Source organism: Porcisia hertigi, chromosome 13 (genome assembly GCF_017918235.1).
Source record: "Porcisia hertigi strain C119 chromosome 13, whole genome shotgun sequence".
In the NCBI taxonomy this organism is placed as follows: Eukaryota; Euglenozoa; class Kinetoplastea; order Trypanosomatida; family Trypanosomatidae; genus Porcisia; species Porcisia hertigi.
Window position 1 is genome coordinate 325,139 of NC_090572.1, and position 24,962 is coordinate 350,100.

The window sequence follows — 24,962 nt, forward strand, 5'->3', positions numbered from 1 at the left end:
AAGGAAGGACCAATTTAATAAGAGGGGGGAGGCAGGGAGTGTAACCCGCTTGTCCGAGACCGATCGATCATCCCCCATCAAGCAGTGAAAGCAAGCTCTGCCCCCCTCTCCCCTCCAATTATATATATATATATGTAGACTCACATGTGGGAGACGTCATGGGCCTTGGCTATGCGTGATGGACGTCCATCCAGGTCGCCTAGCGACGTGGAAAAGCGACGTGGCTTTTCCACAATTTCGACACCACTCCAGAGCCGCACCAGCAATTCTTCGCGGGAGATGCCGACGGCATCCATTATATCCACTTCCTCTTCCAGCGGTGTCCGCATGGCACGGCACGACATGTCGCAGGCGGCACGGCGCTGCAAATACGTCACTTCTTCCATGTACGCCTCGTAGCGGAAGGCGCACCGTGTCTGCGGCACGTGCGACCGCGCCACGTCGTTACCCGCCACGCTGCGCAAGTAGTAGAGCGGCCCAAGCCATCGCTTCTTCTGCGCCACCGGGAAGCCCGAGGTTCGCACGCTGTTCGCGGCCAACTCGCAAATGTCCGCGGCCGACAGGTTCCATAGCGCCTCCGCCGTGCCGTACTCCTCCAGCAGTGGCTGCTCTGTGCGGTGGAAGATGAGGGGCCCATCCGTGCCGATGGCGACGTTCAGGCCGCGATACAGAAAGTTGGGCAGCGGGTGATCCTTATAACGGCGGAAGAGTGCGTTGTTGGACATGGGCACGATGGCCAGCGGGATTTGCGCCAGGTAGTAGAGGTACTGAAGCACTGGTCGCTTGTCGAGGTTAATACCGTGGCCGATGCCGTCCGCCAACACGAACACGTCTGCCATGTGGTCGGGGTCACCGCTTTCTCCGGCGTGGGGGCGAAACTGAAACGTGTTGAGGCCGCGCGAGGCACGGTAGCGATTGAGTGTCGTGATGTTCACCCACATGTAAAACATGTAGTAGGCGAACGGCGGGTTCTCGGGACTGACCCACTGCGCTGGCGGTGTGTCAATGGTCTGATCCGGCTCCCGATCGCTTTCGTTGTCGACGCTGTCGAAGCCGGACACGTGGCTGAGAAAGAAGTGCAGATAGGGGAACTTACTCGGGTCCAGTGATGCCTGCCACAGTGGCTCAAAGATGTTTGTGAGCATCTCCTGGAAGCTGCGGAGCTGGCCACTACGTCTGTAGAGGTGAAAGAGCCGCGGCACCTGGATCATCCAACTGTTTGTGTGATGCGACACCCCATGCAACACAAACCAGCGTGACAGCCGGTCCCACTCGTCTTTATGCCGACCGTAAATAGAGAGGCGGTTCTCCGTGAAGGTGCCGCCCTCCCGCTCGTTCTGCTTGAAGACGCCGCGGATGAGCTCGGCGAAGTACCGCCCCTGCATAAAATTATCTGTTTTCAGGAACAAGGAGCGCATCGAAGTCATACCCATTGGGCTGAAGCGGTTGTTGAAGCGATCGAAGCGGTGGAATGTGGCCTTGCCGGCGTGCACCTGAAGCGCTGTGGTGGACATCTCAGCGATCAGGCGCACCACGCGAGCCGCCCTCGCACTGGCCACTGTCTCCTCCTGGCCTTCCGTGGCGAGGTGCTGGGGGCCATGGCGGACGGTAGTGCTCTTGACGCGTTGCGGGACAGTCAACGGTACCGACTCCAGTTGCTTCAGCTCTCCCAGAACTTGATCAAAGAACTGCACAAGGGTGATCGGGGCACCGGTTTTGGGGTCCAAGCCCACGACGTCATCCGGGTGATCGCAAATTTTATGTTTCATGAACTCCAGCAGCGATTTCGCTGTTATGCCGCTGGCCATGTGGCAGTGCACATCCACCTTGACACAGTTGTGTGCGTCACCGCGCACCTGCTGCACTACACGGCGCGGTGAGAGGGCGGCGATCTGCGCGCGTGTCTCGGCGATTACGCCTTTCACCTGTAGCTCACCACTGGGGCTGAGGCGCAGCTTCGCCCCTGCGTTGAGCGTCGCTGGTGCAGTCGTCGTCCCGATCACGTAGCTTTCTTCATCATCGTTCGTCAACGCTACGTGCAGCTTGTACTTTGACTCGAGCATCCCAAGCCGCTTTTGGGCGTACTTGGCAACAACGGGGTCGGCGCTTGAGAGGTTGCGTAGCGTGCGTGTGTCTTTCTGGAACTGCGCCCACGTGGGCAGGGTTGGCAAGGGTGACGCAGGACCATCGCCAGCGTCGCTTTCGTGGCGCCTCGACCCCCTCTCGTCCAAGTCCAGCACGCCGTCGCGCCACCGTAGCACCCACGCCGCCGACGAGTTGCCAGGGCTGCTCTTTTTCTCACTCTTGCGGAGCTTTTCCATATGAGCGTGCCGGACCTGTTCAGGGCGAATCACGAACTGCTGGTAGGTCTCTCGCATTGCCATGGCCGCCATCAAACGCTTTGCTTCTTCACTGGGCCCTGCCCCGTCGGGCCCCAGGATAAGAATGCGTGGGTACTGCATGAACGCCTCATGCGCACAGTAGCCAGAGAGACTCAAAAGGAAAGCCGGGTCGCCTTCGTGCTGCAGCGCACGAGCGTTGGCGCTGCCCGCAGGGAAGTGCAGGGTGGCGGCGGAGGGATCGCTGCTATCGTTAATCGCGGGTGGCAGGAAGAGTGCGGCGCGGAGGTGCGCCTCATCAGGTACGCTGCCCACCGTCCGAGGTATATCTGTTCTCATCTTGCCGCCCGCGCGCACCGCCGTGAAGAGCACGTTGAGCTCGTGCTCCAGCGCGCAGGCGCGGTTGTGTAGCCGCAGGGGGTTTACTTGCGTGACAGGGAACTGGTTGTACCGCGCTTGCGCGTGCGGCCAGCCGTACCCGAGGAGTTCTCGCCGCTCTGCCCACGTGAGACACCCGCTATTCGCCTCGAGAGAGCGCAGACACATTTCTGTGACATCGGCGTTGGCCAGCCCGCGTTGTTTCGTGAGCTCCATCAGCTCTTCATTGAGCGCGTCGTTGGTTGTGTCGTAGAAGAGAGGGTCGAGGGTGGCGACGCTGACGTGCAACCCGACCTGCACCGCAAGGGAAATGGCCATTGTGCTAAGTGTGTGCTTGACCGAGGCGCTGCTGCACCGGTTTCGTGATGGGGTGAGGATGACGTGGCGCTGGGTGAGCATGAACAGATACGTGAGCGGGCTCCACTCGAACGTCGTCGACGGGTTTACCACCGCGTCAGCGAGCAGCAGGCCGAGAACGCTTTCACCGAAGAGGGTGCGGCTGTTGGCGCCGCCGTGAAGAGTAAACGTGAAGGCAGGCCGCGTAAGACCAGTCGAGGTCGTCTCTGCTGTATTGCGACGGGCACCAGCGGCACCTGCTGCGTGCTTTAGTTGGTCACCAAAAGAAAGCAGAAACGCGTTCACAAGCTGGACATTACGCCAGATATGATAGACGAAAAAGGCATCCGGCGGTGTCAGCGATGTGGCGGCGGCGCCCGCTAAGCCACCGCTGGCGTTTTTACTCGGCAGCGGGAACTGGCGGCTCGGGTCGCCAGTTAGCGGCATCTCTTGGACTGTGGCGCTGTTGGTCAAGCTGACGGAGAAGCCTGTTGTACGCTGTAGAAGTGCCTGCATCTCTGCAACACGGCGTTCCGCAAGGGGTGGGGGAGTGGGCACGCCATTGCCTCCCTTCCTAGAGGCAACAGGGACGGCAGCAGTGAGGTAGGCTTCCCAGATGGGTCCGAAAATGTTGTGCAGGAGATCTCCAAAGAAGAGCGGGGGCGAGGTTCCAGAAGAGGCCGTAGATGAAGCGCCGTGGCACCTGGATTGCGTTCCGTGCGGCTCAATGTACTGCCCTTGTCGTGGTGTTCCCTCCGTGCCCACGCTGTAGGCGTCTTGCACAACATGAAGGCGAAAGAACAGACCGGGGCACGACTCTAGGAGCCCGCTTGATGCGCACCACTGCGCCAGCCGTGGTAGCTCAGAGACGCTCTCGCCGGACACGGTCAGCTCTAGCTCCAGCCGGTCGTACTTGGTGCCGGAGGAAAGGACACGCTTGAGGATTGGCTGCAGGAGCCGTGCCAACAGCTCCCCCTTTCCATCGGCGCCCCCAGAGGTGCTCAGTACGTGCTGGAGCAGCCGACTGGCGTGAACGGCACGGGGTTTATCGCCAGAGTCGGCGAGTTGCCGCAGACTCAGCCATCGGTCCGCGGAGTCGGCTGCGTAGTTCGGGTGCAGACACAGTCCCTCTTCCGTCAGCACGCGCTCCGACGTGGCTGTGTTACTGCCAAAGAAGCGTCGCACTGCCTCCTCGATAGAAATGTGCGACACCGTGGCCGGCGCACTGTCGCTGTTGTTTTTGTGGGCATCTGCCGCGTCTTTTGTATGCACCTCGCCGAAGGTGTCCTCCACAACATCCTCTGTGCAGAGCGGGTAGTTTGGGTGGTCTCGGCGCAGCTCTGTGATGAACTGCACCAACGACGCGGCGCTCACACACGTCTCGACGCGACGCAGGTCGCACTTGGGCGCGCGCCGTATGTCGCTGCCGCCAAAATTGGGGTGGTGCTCGTCCTCGCGACTGCCATTAAAGGCGCGGTAGAGGTTGAAGCGGCTCTGCAGAACCTTCACGCGCGGCTCGCACGCACTGAATACTTCACCGTTGCTGACGAGGCTGCTGAGGCGATTGAGGCGGTCGAGGAAGGTGTTGTAGCTGAGCAAGGGATGCGCGCGCAGCTCTTCCGTTAGCTTTTTGGCGGCATCGCGCGAGGACGGAGAGGCAGAGGCTTCGTTTGTCGGGGATGAGCACGGTTGTTGTTGCGGCGGCACGGCTGACGCGTCCGAGGAGACCACTGCAGGGACAAGTAGGCCGTCCAGTTCCGCAATGGGCGACACACGCACTGTTAAAGGCGCCGTTGCACTAGCGGCGACGGCGGGTGTGCATCCCTGGAGGATATTCACTATCCCCTCCAAGAGCGGTGCCGCGGCCTCTGCAAGAGCGGCGTGCTCTTGGTAAAGATACTTGTCAGTAAAAGTGGCGTTGAGCTGGTTTATCGCGCGGCTGTGCTCCACCTCGCGCAGGTGCAAGCCCAGCCGTGTCGCCGCGGAGATGAGCTGCACGTCACCGATGATCTGCAGCGCCTCCAGCACTAGCGGCGCGCCCTTGTGAAAGGCAGCATCGCCGGTGTCGTTATGGAGCAGGATGTCATGCCACCTCTCATCCATCGTTGAAAGGCCATGCCACGGGTGACAGAGAGCCGGCAACAATCACTGCGTGTGTGTGTGTGTGTTTTTAAATACCGTCCTCGTGCGACGATGGGAAATGACGCCAGCAAAAAAAAAAGGAGCGGTGCAGCAAAAAAAAAAAGAGGGGGGCAGGGCGTTTAATGACACAGAGGTTGCTGGCGCCAGGGTACACGTATATATATATATATATGTTTGTGTGTGTCTCGAGGGAGGGGGGGGATGAGGGGGTGAGTCAGTGCAAGTGAACAGTGAAACTGCAGAGATGGGCAAACGCACAGAGAAGTTTGCGGGGCGAGGATAGCCGCATCAACACACACACACACACACACAATCTGTATGCAGATAGTATATTTCTGTATACAGTGAAACCCCGCGATAACGGGTCCTCTACGTACAGCGCAAACGGCGTTCTGTCTCCTCTCTTCCGCCTCCCCACCCTCCCCTTTCCTGCTCCCGGGCACGTGGCGTTTGCTTGAATTGTTGAGCCTTCTAGTACAAGATGGATGGCCTGGTGGGGGTGGGGGGGGGGGAGGAGGGGCGGTGCAAGTGGCATCAGCCCAACTCTTCGTCTTTTGAAGGATTCAGAGGGGGTTCAAGTCACTCTCCGTTGGGGGTTTGATTTCATTTTTTTGTTGTTTTTTTCGTTTTTTTTTTCGGCTGAGTCATTACGGCTGCTGTCGCCCTGAGTAGTAGTAGTAGTAGTGAGCGGAAGGCACCGCTTAGACAGACACCACCGACAGCGTGTGAGTGAGTGTGTGCCTGTTAATGCTTCCCCACTCGTGGACCGTGTGCGCTTTGCAATTTTACTCTTTCGGATGCGATGCGGTTATATGGCGCGATGAACAGTGTGTACACGCGGGTGAAGCAGCAGCATCACTCAACTGCGCAGATCTACACAGAGAGGTACGCATGCGTCTACGCCATCGTACATGGGAGAGCCACGGTTTACAACTTCACCCATTTAAGAACGGTTAATCACATACTGTACAAGGGCGTCCAAGGGGGAGGGGAAGGGGGAAGGAGAGAGGGGGCGGGGGTGGGGAGGGCACGATTGGTGCCCACGTATTACGACCTTCATTTGTGTCTTTTCCTCCACTTACACGAACTGACGAGGGGTAGGGGCGGGGCGAGGGGAGTTACGCGAATCGCGGGAACTCGTGCTTCATGTTTACACCCTTACGCTCCATCACCGTCTTTCGTCGATTGCGCTGGTACGTCGCCATGACGCGGTCGCGCAGTGCCTTGATCTCATCTTCTTTGCTAATACGCGTTGCTGTGCCATCGGCGCGCGTCGTCTGGGTGATGGCCGGTGCGAGTCCGAGCCGCGCCAGGCGTTTTCGCTCCGCCAACGGCCCTCCCCCGGCAAGAAGTCTGTGGCGCTCGTCGGCGGCACCGCTCCCGTGACCATGACTGCCTTCCTCTCGCTCCAGCGCATTCGCGAGGCGCGACACGGCAGCGTGACGGTTCGGCACAACCTCGAACACAGGTGGGGCTTCTACCCTCTCTCCGTAGCGCACCACATCCACCAGTTCGTAAAAGTCCTGCGGCTTCCGCTTTGCATTGAGCTTGCTGATGCGATTCGCATCCGCTGCAGCGACCCGGTTCTCGACGTCGGGGTCGAAGGAGATGCGCTTGCGGTGCCGCTGCGGCGCCGCCTCATCCGCACCTTCGCCATTCCCATTCGGGTGCTCTCCTGTCTCTAGTGAAGCTTCTCGGCGACGCTTCCCTTCTCGACCCTCGCCTTCCTTTCGACGCGCCGTGGCAGCAGCGGCCTCCGCCGCCGCGCGCCGAAGCACGCCCTCCTCCTCTTCCTTCTTCATGCTTCGCAGCTTGCGCTCAAAGGCGAGGTCAGCGCGCTTGCGTACTTCATCGGCACTCTCCGTCTGCCCACCACCACCTTCATTGCCTCTTTTGTTGCGGCTCCGCTTACCTCCGCTGCCGTTGATGGGCTTCGTGTACGCGTCTAGCTCCTCCTCCATTTCTTGCAGCTTTGCTGCTACGCGGACTCGGCGCTCCTCTTGCTTACGTTTGTGCTTCCGCTCCTTTTTGCGGGCGATGATTTCCTCGACCGTGCGTGGCCCATCGCAGGTGCCATCGGTATGGCCGGCAGCGGTCACATGACCGTGGCGGCTGCTCAGCGGCTGCAGAGCTGCGCCGACGGAAGCACCAAGCTCCTCGTTGAGGGAGGCACAATTGAACTGGTCCCTGCGTCTTTTCGTGCTCATCACAGCGGCTGTTGTGGAGGCAACAGAAGCAGCCGAGGTCGTTTCATCGCTTTTCTCTGTTGCTGCCTCCTGCGTCTTCTTTGACTTATTCTCGTTGCCGCTGCTGCCGCTGTCGCGTTCGTTGGCGGGACGGACCTCCACATAATTTTCCCGCCGTTCCTGCCGCAGTGCGGCACGCTTTGCCTGCTGCCGGGAGCGTGCCTCCTGCAGATACTCAAAGATACGGCGCTGGCTGTGCGGAATGCTGTCGAGGGCGCCCATTGTCTTCGCCGTCGGCACCTGATTCGCCATCTTCTCTCGCTTCTGCTCTCGCTGGAACGGGGACAGCTTGGCGTTCTTGTTGCGCTTGTGGGTATGCGACTTGTGCCGCGGCACGCGATCACGACGGGCCATTGTAGAGAGCTACACACACCCTGACAATATACTTCTACCCCCCCTCCCTCCCACAGAAAAAAAAAAGTGGTGACGGGTGTACGGAGTGAGAGAAGTGTCACGCCCGACGTAAATACTCGAAACAAGAATGATCCGGTGACGGAAAGGGGGGGGAGGGAGGGGAGGGGAAGAGCGAGAGAGTTGTATGTGCGTCCAGAGAGGTGTCGAGCGGGGACCTCGCCATGAAAAGGCTTCCCTGACACAGACACACTACATCAAACCGTTAGGCAAAGCGAAAATACCCAGGGGCCCACCAGAGGCCTCGCCGTGTGAATGACTGGGGTTCATCACAGACCACTTGGGAAATGAAGAGCTCTTTGCACTCCTCTATTTGTCGTTTTTTTTTTTGGCGGGGGGGGGGTACGTTTTGTGTGTGTGCCTGTAGGGCTTAGCACGTGCGCAACGCCGGTGTGCACACAGACACACAATATTCCTATCATTGTTCCCCCCTCCCTCCTCCCCTATATCTTCTTTTTTTTTTAAAGTTTGGAAATCGAATGTAGCGCTTATGTTGAATATGAGGGGCCTTCCTCCCCCCTTTTTTGGAGGGGAGGGCGAGGGGGGGGGGGGGGGGGGGTCAGGGGGAGGAGGGGAGGGGAGCTGCGTGCATATACCCCTTTTCCACACGAGCCACACACCGATACGATCTGCAGCGGAGCTACGGCTGCAAGCGGCACTCCCCCCTTTTTCTCCACACACACACACACACACACACACACACACAAACACACACACCGCGGCACTCGTTCATACACCGTTACTCAGTTAATCGACTCGTCTCGAGACAGACAGACGCTTCCCCTCCCTCCTCTCCCCACACAGAATGAGCAGGCAGACGTGTTCCTCTCCCCCGCAAGCCCACATGCGTTCGTTAAAAGAAAAAGGAAAAACGCTGTTTGTTCTTGATGCTCACATCACCTTTCTTTTTTTTTTTCCTTCTACTCGTTCGCGTCCTCACCCTCCTGCGCGCGTACAAATTCTGCGTTGGTGCGGGAGAGCGCGTCGGAGAGCAGGAGTGATACACGTAAGCCGGCGTCCAATTCGAACTGGTCCAGGAGCTGCTTCGCCTTGAAGAGCGATTCTGCGTCGCGGAAGACGACGCGGAAATGCCGATCATAGAGAGGCCAGCATGAAAGATACCCAGGGAGGTCGCGCAGGCGGTTGCGCACACGCTGCAGTGGTACCCGGGACGAGAGCGCCGCCACCGCCGTGACAAAATCTTTTTGCCGGCGCGGGAACTGCGTGATGATTCGGGGTGATTTTGACTTCATCCGTTTTGACTGTTTGTCGCTGTTGCTGACATTCGGATCGCCTTCCCTTTTCGTTGTCTTATCGTGTCTTGGGGTCTTGGCATTGTCCTCGGGCGCCTCCGTCTTGACTCGCTGCGGAGACGGAGTGTCCCCCTCGTTGCTGTCTCCCCTGACGCTGTGAGGTCGCTTCTCGCCGGCGGCAGACACCGCCACTGGGGTGGAGTCGCTATCCTCTTGAAGGTCCGCGTGATCGTCTTCATGTGCCTCCCTATCCTCTCCGCTGTTCAGCGCGCCGGTTGGTGCACCATCTTCATCGATGCGCAGTAGCACCTCGCCCGCGGTTCGCCCAGGTAAGTGCACGCTCACTGGCAGCTTCTCCTCAAAGTAGTGCTGTCGCCGCAGTCGCAGGGCCAGCTGCTCCACCGCACCGATACTCGCCGTCGTCGTCACCTCTGACACGTTCTCGACAGGGGTGCTCGCATCCTTTTGCGTTGCTTTTGCCGATGAGGTCGCCAGCGTTGGCAGTCGCCGAGGGGTCTTGTTGAGTTGCATCGGTGCAAAGTCAGCGTTGGCCGGTCCGTAGAGGCTGATCTCGGCTGAGCGGGTCTCTGTACGGCAGCGAACTGCGTAGCTGCAGCCACGCACTGCAGCGGTCAGGCGCCGCGCCTGCGGTCCCCCATCGTTAGTGAGTCGCTCTGCGTCCAGCATCTCCTCGTAGTCGCTGCGCAGGCCGCAGTAGTGAGGCAAACAGGCTTTGTGCAACTTGCCAAAGTCGTTCTCCACGTTCGTGATGATCACGGTGTACTTGGCCTTGTCCGACTCCCCGACGGGGGTGGCGGCCACACCAGTTTGTGCGCTTTTGCCCTTCACGTGCTCGGGTGCGCGCTTCCCGCTAGTGTGTCCATTGCTACGGGTGTTGGACTTCACGAGGTGTGCGGTGCGATGTGTCGCTGACGCACTGCCCGACTTTGTCGCAGAGCTGCTCTTCATTTTGAAGCTAGAGAGACAGAATAGGGGGAGGGGAGGGAGGGAGGGAGGCGAGTGGAGGCAAATGCAGAGCGTGGGGGTGAAGAAGAGAGAGGGAAACGGTTAGTCGTCCCCCCCCCCCCCCACCGTAAGAAGGCGTTATTATGCGCACTGTAACGGCTTCCCGCGTGCGGGCTGGTGTTCGTGAGTGCACATCAGGAAAGGGGGGGGGGGTGCACTCTGTTGAGTGTGAGGGGGTGTAGTGACAGAAGGGGGTGGGGGGGGGGTTGATGATGGCAGCAGTGCCTGCAGATCGAGTACCAGCAAGTGGAGTAGGCAACCCCCCCCCTCTCTCCCTCTCCCCCTCTCCCCTCCCCCCCATTTGCCACCGAAGCACATGGGCGTTGAGCGGTGTCACCGACCAGCGAGTACACGCGGACCTCCTATAGGCGCAGAATGCCTCAAGACCATATGAGGGGTTAGGGGGAGGGGGAGAGAGCGAGAGGTGTCTATCCATAAAGGCACACATACACACGCCAACACAAGAGCCCACAAAACATCTCCACAGAATGGGGGTGGGGTGGGGTGGGGTGGGGGGGGGGGCTGTGTGTATGTATATATAAATATATATAAAGGTGTGCGTGTGTATGTAAAGTGGCCTAATGGAGTACAAACGTGAGGTCGAGAAATATAGGGTCATAGAGAGGGAGGAGGTCTCTCTCTCTCTCCCACATACACATACACATACACATACTCACTCACTCGCCTTGTCCAATATTTTCCACGTCACATCTTCCCTCTCTCCCTCCCTCTCTCGTTTCTTCTCGACCATCCAGCTACTTCCATCCACTCCACTGCAGTTACGGTCTCATGCTTTGTCGTAACGGTACTTGAGCTTCGACAAGGCCACCAACTCTTCACGAGTGTTCAGCAACGAGCGCGCCAAAATCCCAACTCCAAGGTGGAAGAGTGGCTGCCACACCACCAGCACGCACTCCAACGCCACACCGGGGATGTTCTGCAGCGACATCACCGGCAGCGGCTGTAGCCCGAGGTCGGCGTATGCGCTCTGTGTGGCGCGTTGGCGGTGCATCAGGGCGGTCGCCCAGAACAGCGAGCTCAGGCTAGCAAGGGCTGCTGCCACGTACAGGGCAAGAACCGGGTCTGCCTTGACCCATTTACACAGGTTGCGGAGGGTGAGTCGTTGCTTCGTAGCCGGTGTCACAGATGAGAAGCTTTCCTGGGGGTGGCGCCTGTTCAAGTCTCCCATCCCTGCTCTTTTTAGATCCTCGACGTCTACACGAAGCTGGCAACACGCCTCGTAGCAGCTCCACGCCGCCCACAGCAGCAGCGCGACGTTGTAAAGCATTGCCACAACCGAGAGGGTCGTAATAACTCTTCCAGATGGCACGCGGGCCGCAGCGGATGAGCGGTGATGTATATTGTTTGGCGCGTGCGTGCGTTGTGTAGAACCGTTCTCCGCGTTCAGCGTTGCCAAAGTCAGTTCAACGGTTGCAGGCTCCGTTGATCCTTGTTGCGCTTGAGCTGACTGCACGAGACCAGAGGTCCCTGTCATGTCAATGGACACATCGATCAGCGAGGAGCCGCACAGCAAGAGAGACATGTACAAAGACGCTACCACTACATGGAGGCACACAATAACCTGGAAGAAGTGCCTACTGCCCTGCAGCGAACGAGAGAAGTATGCGAGGACCTCCTCCTGCTCCTTCGTGCTCAAGGCCTCTTGGCTATTGATGAGCTCCTCAGCTTGCTGATCACGGCCAGTACAGTGATGATGACTTTGACGGTAACGCATGGCTCATCGTGTTGGAAGAGGGTAGGGGGAGAAAAAAAAAACAAAAAAGCAACACACAGACAGACACACAGACAAAACAGAGAAGATGCGTTAGCGTCCACGATACCGTGCTGATTGATTCTCTGTATATATATGTGTGTAAGGGGGGTCTCTATCGGGAGAGAACAACAACAAAAAAAGAGAGCGGGGGGGAGGGGTGTGTGTGTGTGGGGGTGGGTGGGTGGGGGAGGGGGGGGCAGAAAGAGCATCCCGTCATACTAGTGGATTGCGTGAGTACGTATTTTAGATCAAACGGCCCGCCTTTCTCCTGCTGTTTCTTTCTTTCATCTAAAGACAATCGTAAGCGGTAATCGGAAGATCAGATAAGGGTAAGGATAGGTGAGATGCTGCTGCTGCTGCCTTCTTCCCCTCTCCTTCTTCTCCCCCTCTGGTGACGAGATTATGTGTGTGACACGGTGTACATGTATATATATATATATATATATATCAAGAGATTGTAAGCGTCGTCACAGAGAGAACGGGAGGGATAATCCTCGAGGTTGCGTGCGTGCATATGTGAGTGTATACTGTGTATATTATTGTACATGTGTGTATGTGACGTGCTTGATTGGAGCGGTAAAGCAGACTCATAATTTTGTTCTACGCTTCTAGTTTCTTGACTTACCATCAGCTTCCCGTGAGAGGCGGTGTCTTGGCCAACCCCTCCCCCCTCCCACACCCCCACACCCCATCTGAGGGGAGTTTCTCTCATAAAGGCCATGAGAGGGATTGTGGTCGTGGGAGAGTTCAAGTTACCACGGCGTGAGTCTTCTGTGCAGCTGAGCCCCAAGCGAATCATCATGTCACGAGTATACGCATATATATATATACAAATATACAAATATACTACCGCATATCACAGCCATCGAATGCCGATGATAGCGCTCCTCCCTCCGCTCCAATCGATTCGGGCTCCGTGATAAGAGTCAAAAATTGTCATCCCCCAAATAAAATTCTTATGTGGAATGAGCATTGCGGGGGCTCCACTTTGAGGTGCGCGACATAAGTGGCAACGATACGTCCAAATAAAATAGAGCAAGCAGGTGCGGTTCGCCGAAGTAAGGGGGTGGCGGTGGTGGTGGGAGGTGCTCGTGCATACACTCCAGGGCACACACACACACACACACACACACACGCACCTCCCCAATGACAGCCAATGACGTGCCGAAGGTGTTACCGACACACCTCTGCCTGATAGCTGTCGTCGAGCAGCGCTCCCACCCCGCCAGCACCGCTGCCGCTGGCTGGAACGCGGCACGCCACTACAAACGGCGGCGATTTTTGATAGCCGGGTTCAGGAACCAAGGCGCTACTTGTATTTGACCTTGGTAGAAGTGGGTCGGTGTTCGGCTGTTTATGTGGGCTGTCCAAGGGCCTCGTTCCTGAAGGACTCCCACGCCCGAGCCCAACGCAACACAGCTTCCGAAATAGCCACATCAGTGTATGTGCAACGAGGCGCACAATACGCCTCACTGCATCGCTGATCCAGCGCAGGGTTTTCTTCTGGTGGAGATGAGTCCACAGTCTACGCAGCGGTGGTGGAACGGTCGCTGCCGAGGATGTGTGTAGGCGAGTGATGCAGCTATAGACGCAGCTGCGCACGGATTTCATTTTCTCTGCGAGCTTGGCCTCCAGACGGCTACCTCTACCCAGAGGAGCACGGCCTGAACAGATCCACAGCCGCGGAGCAGACTTAAAAGGCCACACAGTGCGACAGAGCGCAGACCTCTCGAGCTCTTCTACCCTATTCACTTCTGCCGCACTGTCACTGTTCGACTGCACAGCGGCAACCATACTGTCTTCTATTTGCCAGCATAGCCACCAAAACAACAACGCCACGGTGAGAAGCTGACCCATGCGCACCAAGAGCAATAGACTGCCGATAATAGCCTCAATGTCGCTCTCCCCAAGGTTTTGGCAGTTCATTTGTGTCAGTGTAGGAATGTCAATGTAACCAACGCCCCTCACCTGGCCGTCTCCGTCCTGCAGACTAAGCTTCTGAACAGCGTGCGTGACCGCCTCCTTCCCTTGCGTAGCAGCAACTGAGGTGGGGATCAGCCAGTCGTCTGTCGCCGAAGTGACTCTTCGGTCCTCGACCGGGGGATTGGCATTGCTATATTTGTAATAAATGCTGCTCAATAATGAGAAGGGCTCCAACAGCCGCGCCCGCAGCAACAGCGTCCATCCCCAGTAAACATAAGGATTGTTGTAGTACCACGCATGTTGTGTGATTAAGCGAAAATTTTCCGGATTGTACGCGACACGCACGAGGGGGTTGAGCAGAATGATGGGGGCTCGTCCATCCTGGAGGATGGCCGCCTGCATGACATCTTGGCATATCAAGAGGCATTCCGAGGAGAGACAAACGTCATCGCGCACTCGTGCAGGCCCAGCCACGGTGGAGCCGTAAGAGGGCGTGAAGGAGTGCCGGAAGCGTATAGACGGATACCGAGCGCGGTAGTAGATGCTGTCTTCCTCTATGTTCAGTACCACCAAGCCACCAGGACCCACATAGCTCGTGTTCAGTATCTTCACGGCTGCGTCGTCGAGGAAGAGCACATTCTCATCGTACTGTACCCGTATCTGTGTCCAGTCCACGCCTGGGGCCAACGCTCCCTGCGTTTCATCTTCCACGAGGGCTTGCAGGAATTTCTCGAAGCTGCTACTTTGGTTGCACATCTCCGGCTCGTAGAAGGGCACGTCTGCAGGTGCGACGATCTCACGACGCTTCTTGCTCCACAACGCATACTTCATGTCCAGGCGGCGAGCCAACACACGCAAATAGTGGCGTGCCAGTTCTGTTTGGTTCAATACGTCCTGTACTTTGCCGATGCGGTCGTAAAGAGCACCCGAGGGACTCCGCAGGACTTCAGGAGAGCGCGCGACACTTGAGTGTGCGCCTTCGGCCGCGGTTGGCGCAGGAAAGCCCCGGCGGCGCGATGGGGTCGGTGTGAGGAAGAAACGACCGCGGACGGCAGCGACGCCGTTCCAGCAGCACTTCACCGGGATTGCACCCGACCCGCGTCCGTCGCTCTTGCTGCGCTCATGATGGAGGATGCGGTAAAAGGCCTCTTGGGTGGGGTGGTCGCGCGAGTAGGGCATTTGCCCGTGGAAGGGACCACCGAGACGATCGCGCGTGACCCACGTATCATAGAAGCTGAAGTAGAAGTCCATCCCACAGGCCATATCGAATGTTGTGCCAACATCTGCACCACCTGCCGTCTTGACGCTGGGCTTCCCAGCCGCGGAGATCCAGCCATGCGGGCGCGTTGTCGCCGCGATTTGTGACTCGGCACGACTCTCGAGGAGTCTCGTGATGTCCTGCGGTCGGAAAAAAATGTCGTTGAAGAACAGAACGACGAGACCCTCCGCATTATCCTCATCCTCTGCACTAGCCTGCTCTTGAGGTGGCGACCTTTCGAATAGGCTCATACCCTTCTTGTAGAGCGGATGGAGCGCTTTGTTACGGACACACGCCATCCACTCGATGCGCTCATGGAAACGCTGGCGTTCCGCGTAGCCTAGACAGGTACCTTCCGTTGTGGCATAGACGCGACGCACCCCTGCCGCGTGCAGCCGCGGGATGAGCAGGGTAGAGATGAGCTCGGCTGTCTTGTCAGAGGATATGGTGGCGTAGATGGAGACGACGACGGAGGTCGCGAGATCAAAGAAGGGCTTCACCTCTTCCTCCAGAAAGACGATCAACGCCTCGGTAAGGTCTGGCAGCACGTCCTCGTTTTCCCACAGGTTCATCGCAATGTAGAAGTGATCCCAGCCGTGTGCCGGTGTGTGCGGGGTCGTGCGATGGGGCACAGGAGAGCGTATCTTGCCTTTTGGTATAGTGACCGTGATGGTGGAATTCGTGCTGTTGCCGTCGGCAGCAGATCCTTTTTCGGCATTCCTGTCGGGGTGTTTTTTATTCTTCACGATTGCATCTGCGTCCCGAGGCGTCACTGGCGGCGGTACCCACGGGTAGGGCACGAGCTGCACGTCATTACCGCTCAGATAGAATGAGGTGGATGAGTTCAAGTAGTGGAGAGCAAGACTGCTGGGGTAGTGCACCACGGTCGCGTCCTCGTCGCCGTCGTTTTTTCCGGTGCTACCACCGAGTAAAAGGTCCAACAGCGACGTCGAGGATTTCTGCGTCTTCGACAACATGCGCTTGCGCTTCGCCTTCCCACGAGCAGAGAACTTTTCGTTCTCCGTCAGCGCCTCCACGAGTTTCGATGCTTGTGCAGCACTGCTGCCTGGCTGACGCAACAAATTCATCTGCTCAAAGAAGTCGTCCGATGCCAGCGTTCGGGTATCACGGACGTCACTGAGCCATGACAGGTAGTCCTCGTTGATGTCCTCGGCGTCAAATTCACCCGGCACGAATGGAAACTCGTGCCGGCCGGGGGCGCGCTGCGCGGCTCGACAGCGGTCACGAGACGCGAACAAGAAAGTCCACAGGCCATGCTTCTCGTACCGAAGCTCCCGCACTTCACCATCGTGCGAGTTCTCCACGTCATCGAAGAAGTTCACGTGTAGGATCCCGATGAGCAGCAGTAATCCGAGAATGAAGAAGAGGAGGGGGGCATGGCGCTGCTGTCGTTCATAACGCTTCAATTGTGAGAAGGAAGGAAGGGGTTTCAGGAGCCGGGAATAGACGGAGAGACGACGGCCATCATCTACAGAGCCAGAGTCACGCGGACGGAACATTAGAGAGAGAGGCGAGATGCATACAACCTAATAACGCTCTACACAGACTTATATACGTACAAAGAAATGAAAAGAGAAGTGTATCGGCAGGAGTGACCCGCGTAACTGCAACGAACAGAAAAACAAATGTGGCCACTTGAGATACACTGCGAAGGATGGGAAAACAAATGAAAGCACAGCACCGTCGTTTATATGTCAAAAAAAATTTACGAGGCTTCAACTGGAACGATACAATCGCCTATATGTGTGCCCGCAGGCGTTTGTATTATCCGAAGCGGCTTTGGATTCCAAGAGCGGTGTGTGTGTGTGTGTGTGTGTGTGTGAAGAGAGGGGAGGGGAGGGGAGAAGGGGGAGGGGAAAGGGGTATTACGGGAGAGCACAGGAACATGGGGGGGGGTGGGGGAGGGGGGAAGGAATATATATATATATAGATGTACATATACATACCCATCTACATACATGTGTAAACGTTATGCGTTCTGGTATGTGCGAGCCCACACGCGCCCCTTCTGCGTCTGTATTTGGGAAACGGCAAAGATTTGCCGTGTGACCCCCCCCCCAGTGTGTGTTACGTTGACCAGCTGTTGCGGCGGCTTCTACTGCTGCACTTCTCACATACCGTTTTGGTGGTCCCTTGCGTGGTGCAACGTTCCGCGGACAGCTCGCATCGACTTCTCAAAAAATATTTTTCTATGATGCATACGTGCCTTCCATCACTACGGAGGCGGAGAGAGATGCCTCACTCAGACACCTCCCTTGGCCGACGAGCGCGTCGGGCAGGACTATGTCTCCTTCGCCTACCCACCCGATGGCCCGAGTCCCCAGCACAACGTGTGGCGCTAGCAGGACCACGGTAGCGGCGTGCGGTGAGTGACAGGCGATGTCAGTGTAGATCGATCTCGAGAGAGAAAAAGATGAGGGAGCCCCTCGGACGTCATCAGGCGGCGGTTCTGCGTGTGCCCCTGTCGCGGTCGATGCGCCAGCCCCCGGGGAGTTGGCCACGGAGTTACCGGTCTTTGTGACTGCCACGTACATATCAGGAGCGCTTTGCAGAAAGGCCTGCTGGTCGGCGGTGTACAGCCGCTGAGCCTCCTCATGCGCGCGGGCGCACAGACTCTGAAAGTCGGCGCACACAGATGAAAGGAGTCGCTGCTGTCGAGCCTCCTCCTCCTCCTCCCGCCGCTGCTGCGCCTTCCCGTCGCCGGGATTGCGCTGTGGACGTGACGGGCGAGAGAATTGGCGCAGTTGATAGTGTTCCATAAGGGCACTTCGCACCTCTGCCGCACTCGATGATGCAGAGATGGCAGCGCACACAGGAACACTCAATACTCGCGCCGCTGCATCGCCGTGTGTCCACACCCACAGCCTGCCGCCACGCGCGCCAACGACCACGATCACTTCTCCCGAAGTGCTGTTCCCGTTTTCGGCTTCGCCGCTGTCGCTAGAGGCGCCGACACAAACACCGCCGCTCTCAAAGACTTCTCCAGGGGTAACACCGAAGACCCGCGCACAGAGCAACGGGTGTGTGGAGAAGAAGCTCACCTCTGACGCCTGTGTGAAGAAGGCGAGGTCGCGCAGGACGTCGCCTGGTACGAGAGCCGGCAGCGTCGACGAAGGCGGTGGCGCCAAGAGTGTCTCCGCGAGTCCTGATTTCTTGTGCTTCGCGAACAACACCTGTCCAAGAAGTTTCCCCTTCGTCATCATCGCACAGACGTCACGGGCGACTCGCGACAGCGTTCGCAGGCGTTCGTGAGCGCGGTGGCTGTGTGGTGTAGTGCTATACGGAGGACGCACAGCGTCACCCTTACCACTTGTGCGAATCGACTTCATCCGTGTTTGAGTTCTGTGAGTGTCTCTCTCTCTCTCTCGGCGTGCGTACATATATGTGTGTGCGTGGGTGCAGGTTTGGGCGTCGTTCTACAATTCGATACACTCCTCTCAAAGATGCCCGCTAAACACCAGTCCTTGAATGGCGGCGTCGAACTACAGAAGAGGTGGAGTCAGGAGGGAGGGGGGGGGAAGAAAGAGGTGAGGGGATGACTACATATTGGTAAGCACATGCGAACCACGCTGCCAGGGGGGCCTGGTGTGCCGACGGCACATACGCATACGTACAGCTGTCGAGGTTCATGCATATTTGGCGACACAGGCTGTGGTGGTGGTTTGGGAGGGGGGGGGGGGACAAGCGGCGCACCGCCTGGTAGGCTCTCTTTTTTAATTTGCATAGATGTAAAACCAAATGATCGCTCTCTTCCCTGCGTGTCTTTCCTCTCCCCTCCCTTCTCCTTGAGAGCCTATTCTTTCTCTGAACCACAACACTTACAAGAATGAGTGGCCCACCGTTAACAAGATCAGCAGCAGGACCTCAAGCAGACTAGTGTCTTCGTCCCCACAACGACACGAGCACACGCCACAGCAAAATGCCAGCTGAAGCCGCTGCGCCCAGCAGGAGCTGGTTAAGCACGATCGGATGGAGTAGCCACCGCAGTGTGTCGTACAAGAGGGTGACTGAAAGAAGGCGTTCAACCAACAAGAGGCGCTGCGCTGGCTGAGCGAGTGAGTTGCCCAAGGCGCTTGCGTCTGACGGCGGCGTATCGCAGTCCTCCAGATGCACACGCCAGTCTCCGTGGTATCTTACCACCAATGCGGGCATCACCTCCTCAACAGCGTTCCATTGATCGAGCGTGGCGTCGCGCTGCAGGTTAGTCTCACCCGTTGGTCTCTCAGCAGCAGCCGACGCTGCATCGCGTGCAGTGCCTTCAGCCGATGCAGCCCACAGCCTCCAAACCACCTCGCCAACCTGCGCTCGCTCTGGAGCCGTTCCTAACAGATCGTCAAAGCTGGTGCCTGCTTCACCGCCATAATCGCTGCCAGACCAGGCTTTGTCTTGGTGCGCGTTGTCCATGCCGGGTGTGGACCCCAGTCTGCACCGATGCGCAGCACTCCCCCACCTGTGTGTTGTACAGTGTAGTCTGGAGGAGTTCTGCCAGGGGATGAGGTTGCCTGTGAGCGCCCACAGCAGCATCTCCTTCACCACTTCAACGCACACGGAGCTCTGCGTCGATTCCGCTTGAAGGAGGCGTTGCCCATCGAGGGTGCGTGCAAAGCAGTCCCACGTAGCGCACGCAGCCCCGGATGACGACGACGACGACGACGCGGACGGCGGGTACAGGTAACCTTCGAGTTCATCCAGGACGGCTTGCACGTGGTAGTCCGAGGTCGATAGGCAGTCGGAGTCTGTGAAGATTGTGATCCGTCCGGGCCGGGAGCAGCGGAGTGACGCGGTAGTAGTGCGCTCGGGTGGTGGCGAGAGCGTAAGAAAGCCCAGCACGCCGTATGGGAGGCTCTGCATCACCTGACTTGCGTTGGCTGCTGCTGGTGGCCGTGCGCCATTCTCCACTGTCTGCAGGCCCTTGATGCGGCCCAGGCGTTTTTCCTGGCCTCTGCCAGGCATGCTTTCCCAGCTGTCTTTGACCACGGCTGCCCACGCCGAGCCGTTCCCTGCGTTCACGATGATGCGCTTCAGGAGACGACGCTGCTGTTGAGCCCAGCTTGGCAGAACGTTGCACATGACTGCCTCGCCCCCTCCTCCTCCTCCCTCTTGTGTTGAGGGCATGGCCGACGTCTTTGATGCGTGATCGGCGCTGCAGGTGCTGCCACCAAGTGGTGGAGCGCTGGTTTCGTGCGCCTCTTTCGAGCCTCCAGCTGCTGCGTTTCTCTCTGCCGTTTGCTGTAGGGCTTCTTGCACGGGGTAACGCCACTGCAAGACACCGGCTGCATTGAGCTGCCCAAGCGAGCGAACAGCGACTGTCTTTGCTGCCGCGACGACGGCGGCGCCGCTGCCCTCAGACTCATTCCTCTTGGCTGGGGCGGCGGCATCGACCACCAGAACGCCGTCCATGACAATGTCCTCGCTCAGCTCAAAGGGCAACTCAGACATCGCGTCGAGGAGGTCCGTGTCACTTTGGCTGGTGGCGCCATGACAGTCACCGCTGCGAGCACCGCCACTTGAAGCAGCAGACACTTCTGAGAGCCAACGGTTCCACGATGGAGCGTGACTGGAGCCGGCCAGGCCGCGGATAGTGCCATTGTCCAAGTGCCTCTGTGCCAGCAAGTTGCGCACGGCATCTCTCGTGTCATTGAGACCCATAGCCTCCTCGGTGCTCTCATCGCGCGTCCAGTGCAACATCGCTGCCACGTCGGCGCTGTACCAGTCCGTCACCAGAAGAACGTTAAGGCCGTCCGTAGAGTCGTTGGCGCCCTCGTTCAGCACCGCGCGTGTGAGGAGGTGCCGCATATCGGGTGTCAGCGGTCGCTCCGGGTCGATGACGATCAGCGTGCCGACGCGGGCCAGTGCGCCTGCCGCTAAGTTTTGCACTGCGCGAGAGTGATTGGACGTCCACTCTGCATAGGATGAGACTACTGTTGCGTTACCTCTGGGTTCCAGCGAGGTGTTTATGGTGCTCATGTGTAGTAGCGGAAACATCTCCACCACCAAACCAAGTGTGTGGCGCAGGTAGAGCCACATCAGCGCGATATTGGTGTGCGGGTGGTCGCCACCATTCGCCTCCGCGTAGGCACGCTCGTGACGCTGACGCTCTTTTCCACATCGCGGCACCACCCCTACGCCGCCAGCGGGGGATTCGTGCGGGTCGTCGCCGGCGATGAACAAATTCGAGTTGGCTGTCGTGGGGTTTGGCCAGTCGAGACTCGTGTCGATCAGCACTCGCTGCGCGCGAGGCGGCGGCTCAGCGACACGAACAACGACCGGCACGGTCAACATGGGCCGCGAGGAGGCAGAGGAGGAAGAGGGGCCCCCAGTGACGATGTGCAGAGCGCCTTCCACGCGCAGTGCGCGCAACGCGTGAAAAAGCGGTACGCAGCGGCCGGGGTCTCCCAAAACCTGCGCACGCCTTTTCGCACGCCGGTTTCCATGATCATTATCGCCGTCGTCAGAGCCCCGGCCAGCTATGGTGTCGTTGCCACGCACCCTCGAGCCCTTGGCCCTTGCTTTCCGCATCGACACCGTCCCCGTTGCCACGTCGTAGCAGAGATGCGTTTGTGCCGACAGGGGGGTGGAGACAGCGACGGAGAGGCTGAAGGATGTCGGCGGCGGCGACAGCTGCTCTGGTGGCTGTGGTCTACCACCATCGCACTTCGGCGACTCGCCGGCCACTACGGTGAGCTCGCTCACCACGCGGAGGAGGCGGGGCATCCACGGTTGTGGCGCGCTTTGCAGTCGAACGGATGTGCGCGCCCCGTCTTGAGTGTGTTGCGGTCCCGCTGCCGCCGAGTTCACAAATGGCATCGAGTTTGCCGATCGCCGGCCGCGGTGGCCCTGCGCGTCATTCGGGAAGATGGGGAGAGAGCAGTCGTCGTCAGAGGAGCGATCTTGCCCTGAAACACGATCGTCCCGTGCACGCACACATCCACGAACCCTCGTAAATACAAACGTGGCGCGGGGATACGGCGGTTTGAAGTTGAAGCGTGCCCCCTTTCCACCTTCCCTGACGGAAGAAGAGGAGGAGGAGGAGGGGGAGGGGGAGGGGGAGGGGGGACACATGTGGAGAGAGATGTTTAACAACACGGGCGTCGCGCCGGGGTAGACCAGTTGATCGGCGAAGGGCCACCAGTACGCGGAGGAAGTGCCGGGTCTTCTTCGTAACGCCAAGTCCCCGAGTGGTTTCCCGTCGGCACCATGACGAGATCGACGGCTCTGCGTGATGTTCATACTGTCACTACCGCGGCCGCTTGCACCATTGAACACCCCAACGCCCACGTGCACTGACGGGGGTATGGCAAAGGAGGCGCAGTTGCGCAACGGGCTTGACGCATCGAGGTTCGAGGACGCAAGCGACTCTGCGACGATGGTCTGCAGCGCGCGGAGGGGTTGCACTTCGCCCATTCCCTGAGAGAGAATACTGAGCCGCGAGAGGCTCAGGTAGCGTGCGTACAGCTTCAAGAGTGGCGCACCTGCCAGAACTCGGCGAGGATGCCGTTCTGAGGCTGTCGTGGAAACAAAGTTGCTGTGTAACGGTGCGATGTCTTTCAGCGGAACAGCCGTGCGCATGATCGCCTCACGCACACGCAGCGAATCCGAAACGCGGGCGAATCGATAATGACGCACGTCAAAGAAAACATCTCCTGCCGTGGTCGACGATGCGGATGCTGTGGCGTGCGCTGATGACCGTGCCGCCTCGAGACAAAGCGCCACAACTCCGGCCACAATAGGGGCCGCGATGCTAGTTCCTGACGTAGAGCGCAGCTGCAGCGCAGATGAGACACTGCGTGTTTGTGGGGCCGCCGTTGCTGCCGTCACTCCTTGGACAGTCCAAACGTGTTGGCCGAGAGCCACGAGGTCGGGCTTTATGCGTCCGGCACCGAAGGGGAGTTCCCAGGTGGTGGGACCTCGCCCAGAGCAAAAGGCAACAGATTTGTGACCGCCACCAGTTGCAGAAAAGTTGACGGGGGGGTCGAGTGCATCGGTGTCGAAAGCGTGTGGCCATCGCGTCGCCCGGGCGAACTCGCGAGGCCTTTCGAAGCGAAGAGCGCCGACGGCCAACACACCGGGCATGTCAGCGGGGCTTCGCACGCTGCCAAAGCGAGCACCGTCGTTGCCGGCGGCCGCCACGACGATGACGCCGTGCTCATGCATTAGCTTGTACAATTTGTCTTGCACCTCCGGGCTAGCGTAGTAGTCTTCGCTGCCATAGGACAAGTTAATCACATCCACTGTATCGTTGAGGTGGCGTGTGGGCCAGCTGGATGTGTTCCACGTGTCTTGTACACGAGCGGCTTCCACCGCTTCCGCTTCGCGCAAAAGAGTATCAAGGGCGCGGGCGATGTAGCGTCGGTGTGTGCGCCCTTGTCGGTCGAAAACACGGAACATCCGCACTATAGCATCCGGGGCTAAGCCCATGTACTGCTGACTCGAGTGGGGGGGCGGCCATTCACCGTTTCTCCCGGCAGGCGCCTCAGGCGGCCCTCGATCCAAAGGGGGCAGCACAGAAAGTTGTCCCGCCAAGACGCTCATAGTGCGCGTCCCGTGAGCGCAGCCAACATCCTCACAGGAAACGCCAGGCACGACGCTCGTACAGGTAACGGAGTTACGACTGCTCTCAGGGATGCCGGCACAGAGGCCGGTGTCAAGCAATGCCACGCGGACTCCACGCCCAGAGAAGCAGGCGAGGCGCTCTTCAGCATCTTCGGAGGTGGCGAGGTGTGCCAGGTCGTGGGTGCAGCGCGCGCCATACGAGCCGAGGTAGTAGTCGCGAGGATAGATGCTCGGCCCATCGGTGTGTGCATCCGTGTGGCGGGGTCCGGCTTGCACACCTAGAGGCCATGGTCCTCCACCTGCGTGGAGCGCTAACAGCACAAAAAGAAAGATGATCAACGGACGCAGTGTCACTACCGCCCCCATCACAACCGCCTTCCTCCCCCCCAAAGGAGGAAGGAAGCGCAATGGCTACACCGCGTGCAGGTATGCCACACCTCCGCTGTGTGGCCGCGTCTTCACAGGTCTAATGGCCAAGGGGACCGTCGTAACGACAGGAAGAGACACCACGTGGCACGTTCTCCTCGTCTGGTAGGAGTGAAGGCGAGGGCGCGTGTGCGTGGGGAGGAGGAGGGGGGGGGTGAGAGAGGGAGAACTTGGAAGCATGTCGCTCAGTGCTGAACATACAGCGTGCGTTGATCTCTGTGCGCACTTGAGCGCACACAGCTCACTGTCATGCGCTCGGGAGGGGTGGGGTGAGGTGGGGTGGGGGGGGGGGGAGAGAGCGAGAACGAAGCGAAGCGGTGTGTGTGACGTTGGGTGGGGGGTGGGGGCAGCTCTGTCGTGTTCCAACCTTCCTTCCTTCCCTGCCCTTTTTATTTCTGTCCCGTCTGTTTGGTGGGGCGAAAAGATCACTTTACAAATTTTTTTTTGATTTTTGTTTTGAAACACAAAAACACACACAGGGGTGACACACTGAGCGCTCGTTGGAGCCACACACCGGGACGAAGCCATTTTTGTCTTCTCCCTACTCTATCCGCAGCCAACCAAAACAAACAACTGAAGAAAAAGGAGGCGGCGATTCAGCACAGAGGAGGTGGCCGTCGTGTTTTCCCCTCCTGCCGACTTGGCGGCGCCGTGGGCGGGTGCTGGTTGAGTGCCAGTGTGATAAAAAAAAAAACGGCTCTGCTTTACATATGAGAGAACACACACACACACACGCACAATGATGAAAAAAGAGAGGCTGAGGAAAGCGCGCGTTTAAACGAACCTCGATTTTTTCTCTTTTTTTTTCGTTGTTGTTCTCGGCGTGGGGGCTGGCTGCTGTTGCTAGTGCGGTTTATAGACACCGATGAGCTTGGC

At 58.5% G+C, this 24,962-nt stretch overlaps 7 protein-coding genes across 7 annotated transcripts; all 7 read right to left on the minus strand.

The window, feature by feature from the left end:
• Positions 1-140: 140 nt before the first annotated feature.
• JKF63_06286 (uncharacterized protein) lies at positions 141-5,156 on the minus strand (the record flags this gene model as incomplete). Its single annotated transcript, XM_067902236.1, has 1 exon — positions 141-5,156. One exon carries the CDS (start codon positions 5,154-5,156, stop codon positions 141-143), a length of 5,016 nt encoding a protein of 1,671 aa, XP_067758733.1.
• A 1,157-nt stretch (positions 5,157-6,313) lies between these two features.
• Positions 6,314-7,795, minus strand: JKF63_06287 (uncharacterized protein; the record flags this gene model as incomplete). Its single annotated transcript, XM_067902237.1, has 1 exon — positions 6,314-7,795. One exon carries the CDS (start codon positions 7,793-7,795, stop codon positions 6,314-6,316), a length of 1,482 nt encoding a protein of 493 aa, XP_067758734.1.
• Positions 7,796-8,772: 977 nt separating this feature from the next.
• JKF63_06288 (uncharacterized protein) lies at positions 8,773-10,074 on the minus strand (the record flags this gene model as incomplete). The annotated part of the gene is made up of 1 exon (XM_067902238.1): positions 8,773-10,074. One exon carries the CDS (start codon positions 10,072-10,074, stop codon positions 8,773-8,775), a length of 1,302 nt encoding a protein of 433 aa, XP_067758735.1.
• An 844-nt stretch (positions 10,075-10,918) lies between these two features.
• JKF63_06289 (uncharacterized protein) lies at positions 10,919-11,866 on the minus strand (the record flags this gene model as incomplete). Its single annotated transcript, XM_067902239.1, has 1 exon — positions 10,919-11,866. One exon carries the CDS (start codon positions 11,864-11,866, stop codon positions 10,919-10,921), a length of 948 nt encoding a protein of 315 aa, XP_067758736.1.
• A 1,212-nt stretch (positions 11,867-13,078) lies between these two features.
• On the minus strand, positions 13,079-16,606 carry JKF63_06290 (uncharacterized protein; the record flags this gene model as incomplete). The annotated part of the gene is made up of 1 exon (XM_067902240.1): positions 13,079-16,606. The coding sequence occupies one exon, from the start codon at positions 16,604-16,606 to the stop codon at positions 13,079-13,081; it is 3,528 nt and encodes a 1,175-aa protein (XP_067758737.1).
• A 690-nt stretch (positions 16,607-17,296) lies between these two features.
• JKF63_06291 (uncharacterized protein) lies at positions 17,297-18,436 on the minus strand (the record flags this gene model as incomplete). Its single annotated transcript, XM_067902241.1, has 1 exon — positions 17,297-18,436. One exon carries the CDS (start codon positions 18,434-18,436, stop codon positions 17,297-17,299), a length of 1,140 nt encoding a protein of 379 aa, XP_067758738.1.
• Positions 18,437-18,980: 544 nt separating this feature from the next.
• JKF63_06292 (uncharacterized protein) lies at positions 18,981-23,525 on the minus strand (the record flags this gene model as incomplete). Its single annotated transcript, XM_067902242.1, has 1 exon — positions 18,981-23,525. One exon carries the CDS (start codon positions 23,523-23,525, stop codon positions 18,981-18,983), a length of 4,545 nt encoding a protein of 1,514 aa, XP_067758739.1.
• Between the last annotated feature and the right edge of the window lie 1,437 nt (positions 23,526-24,962).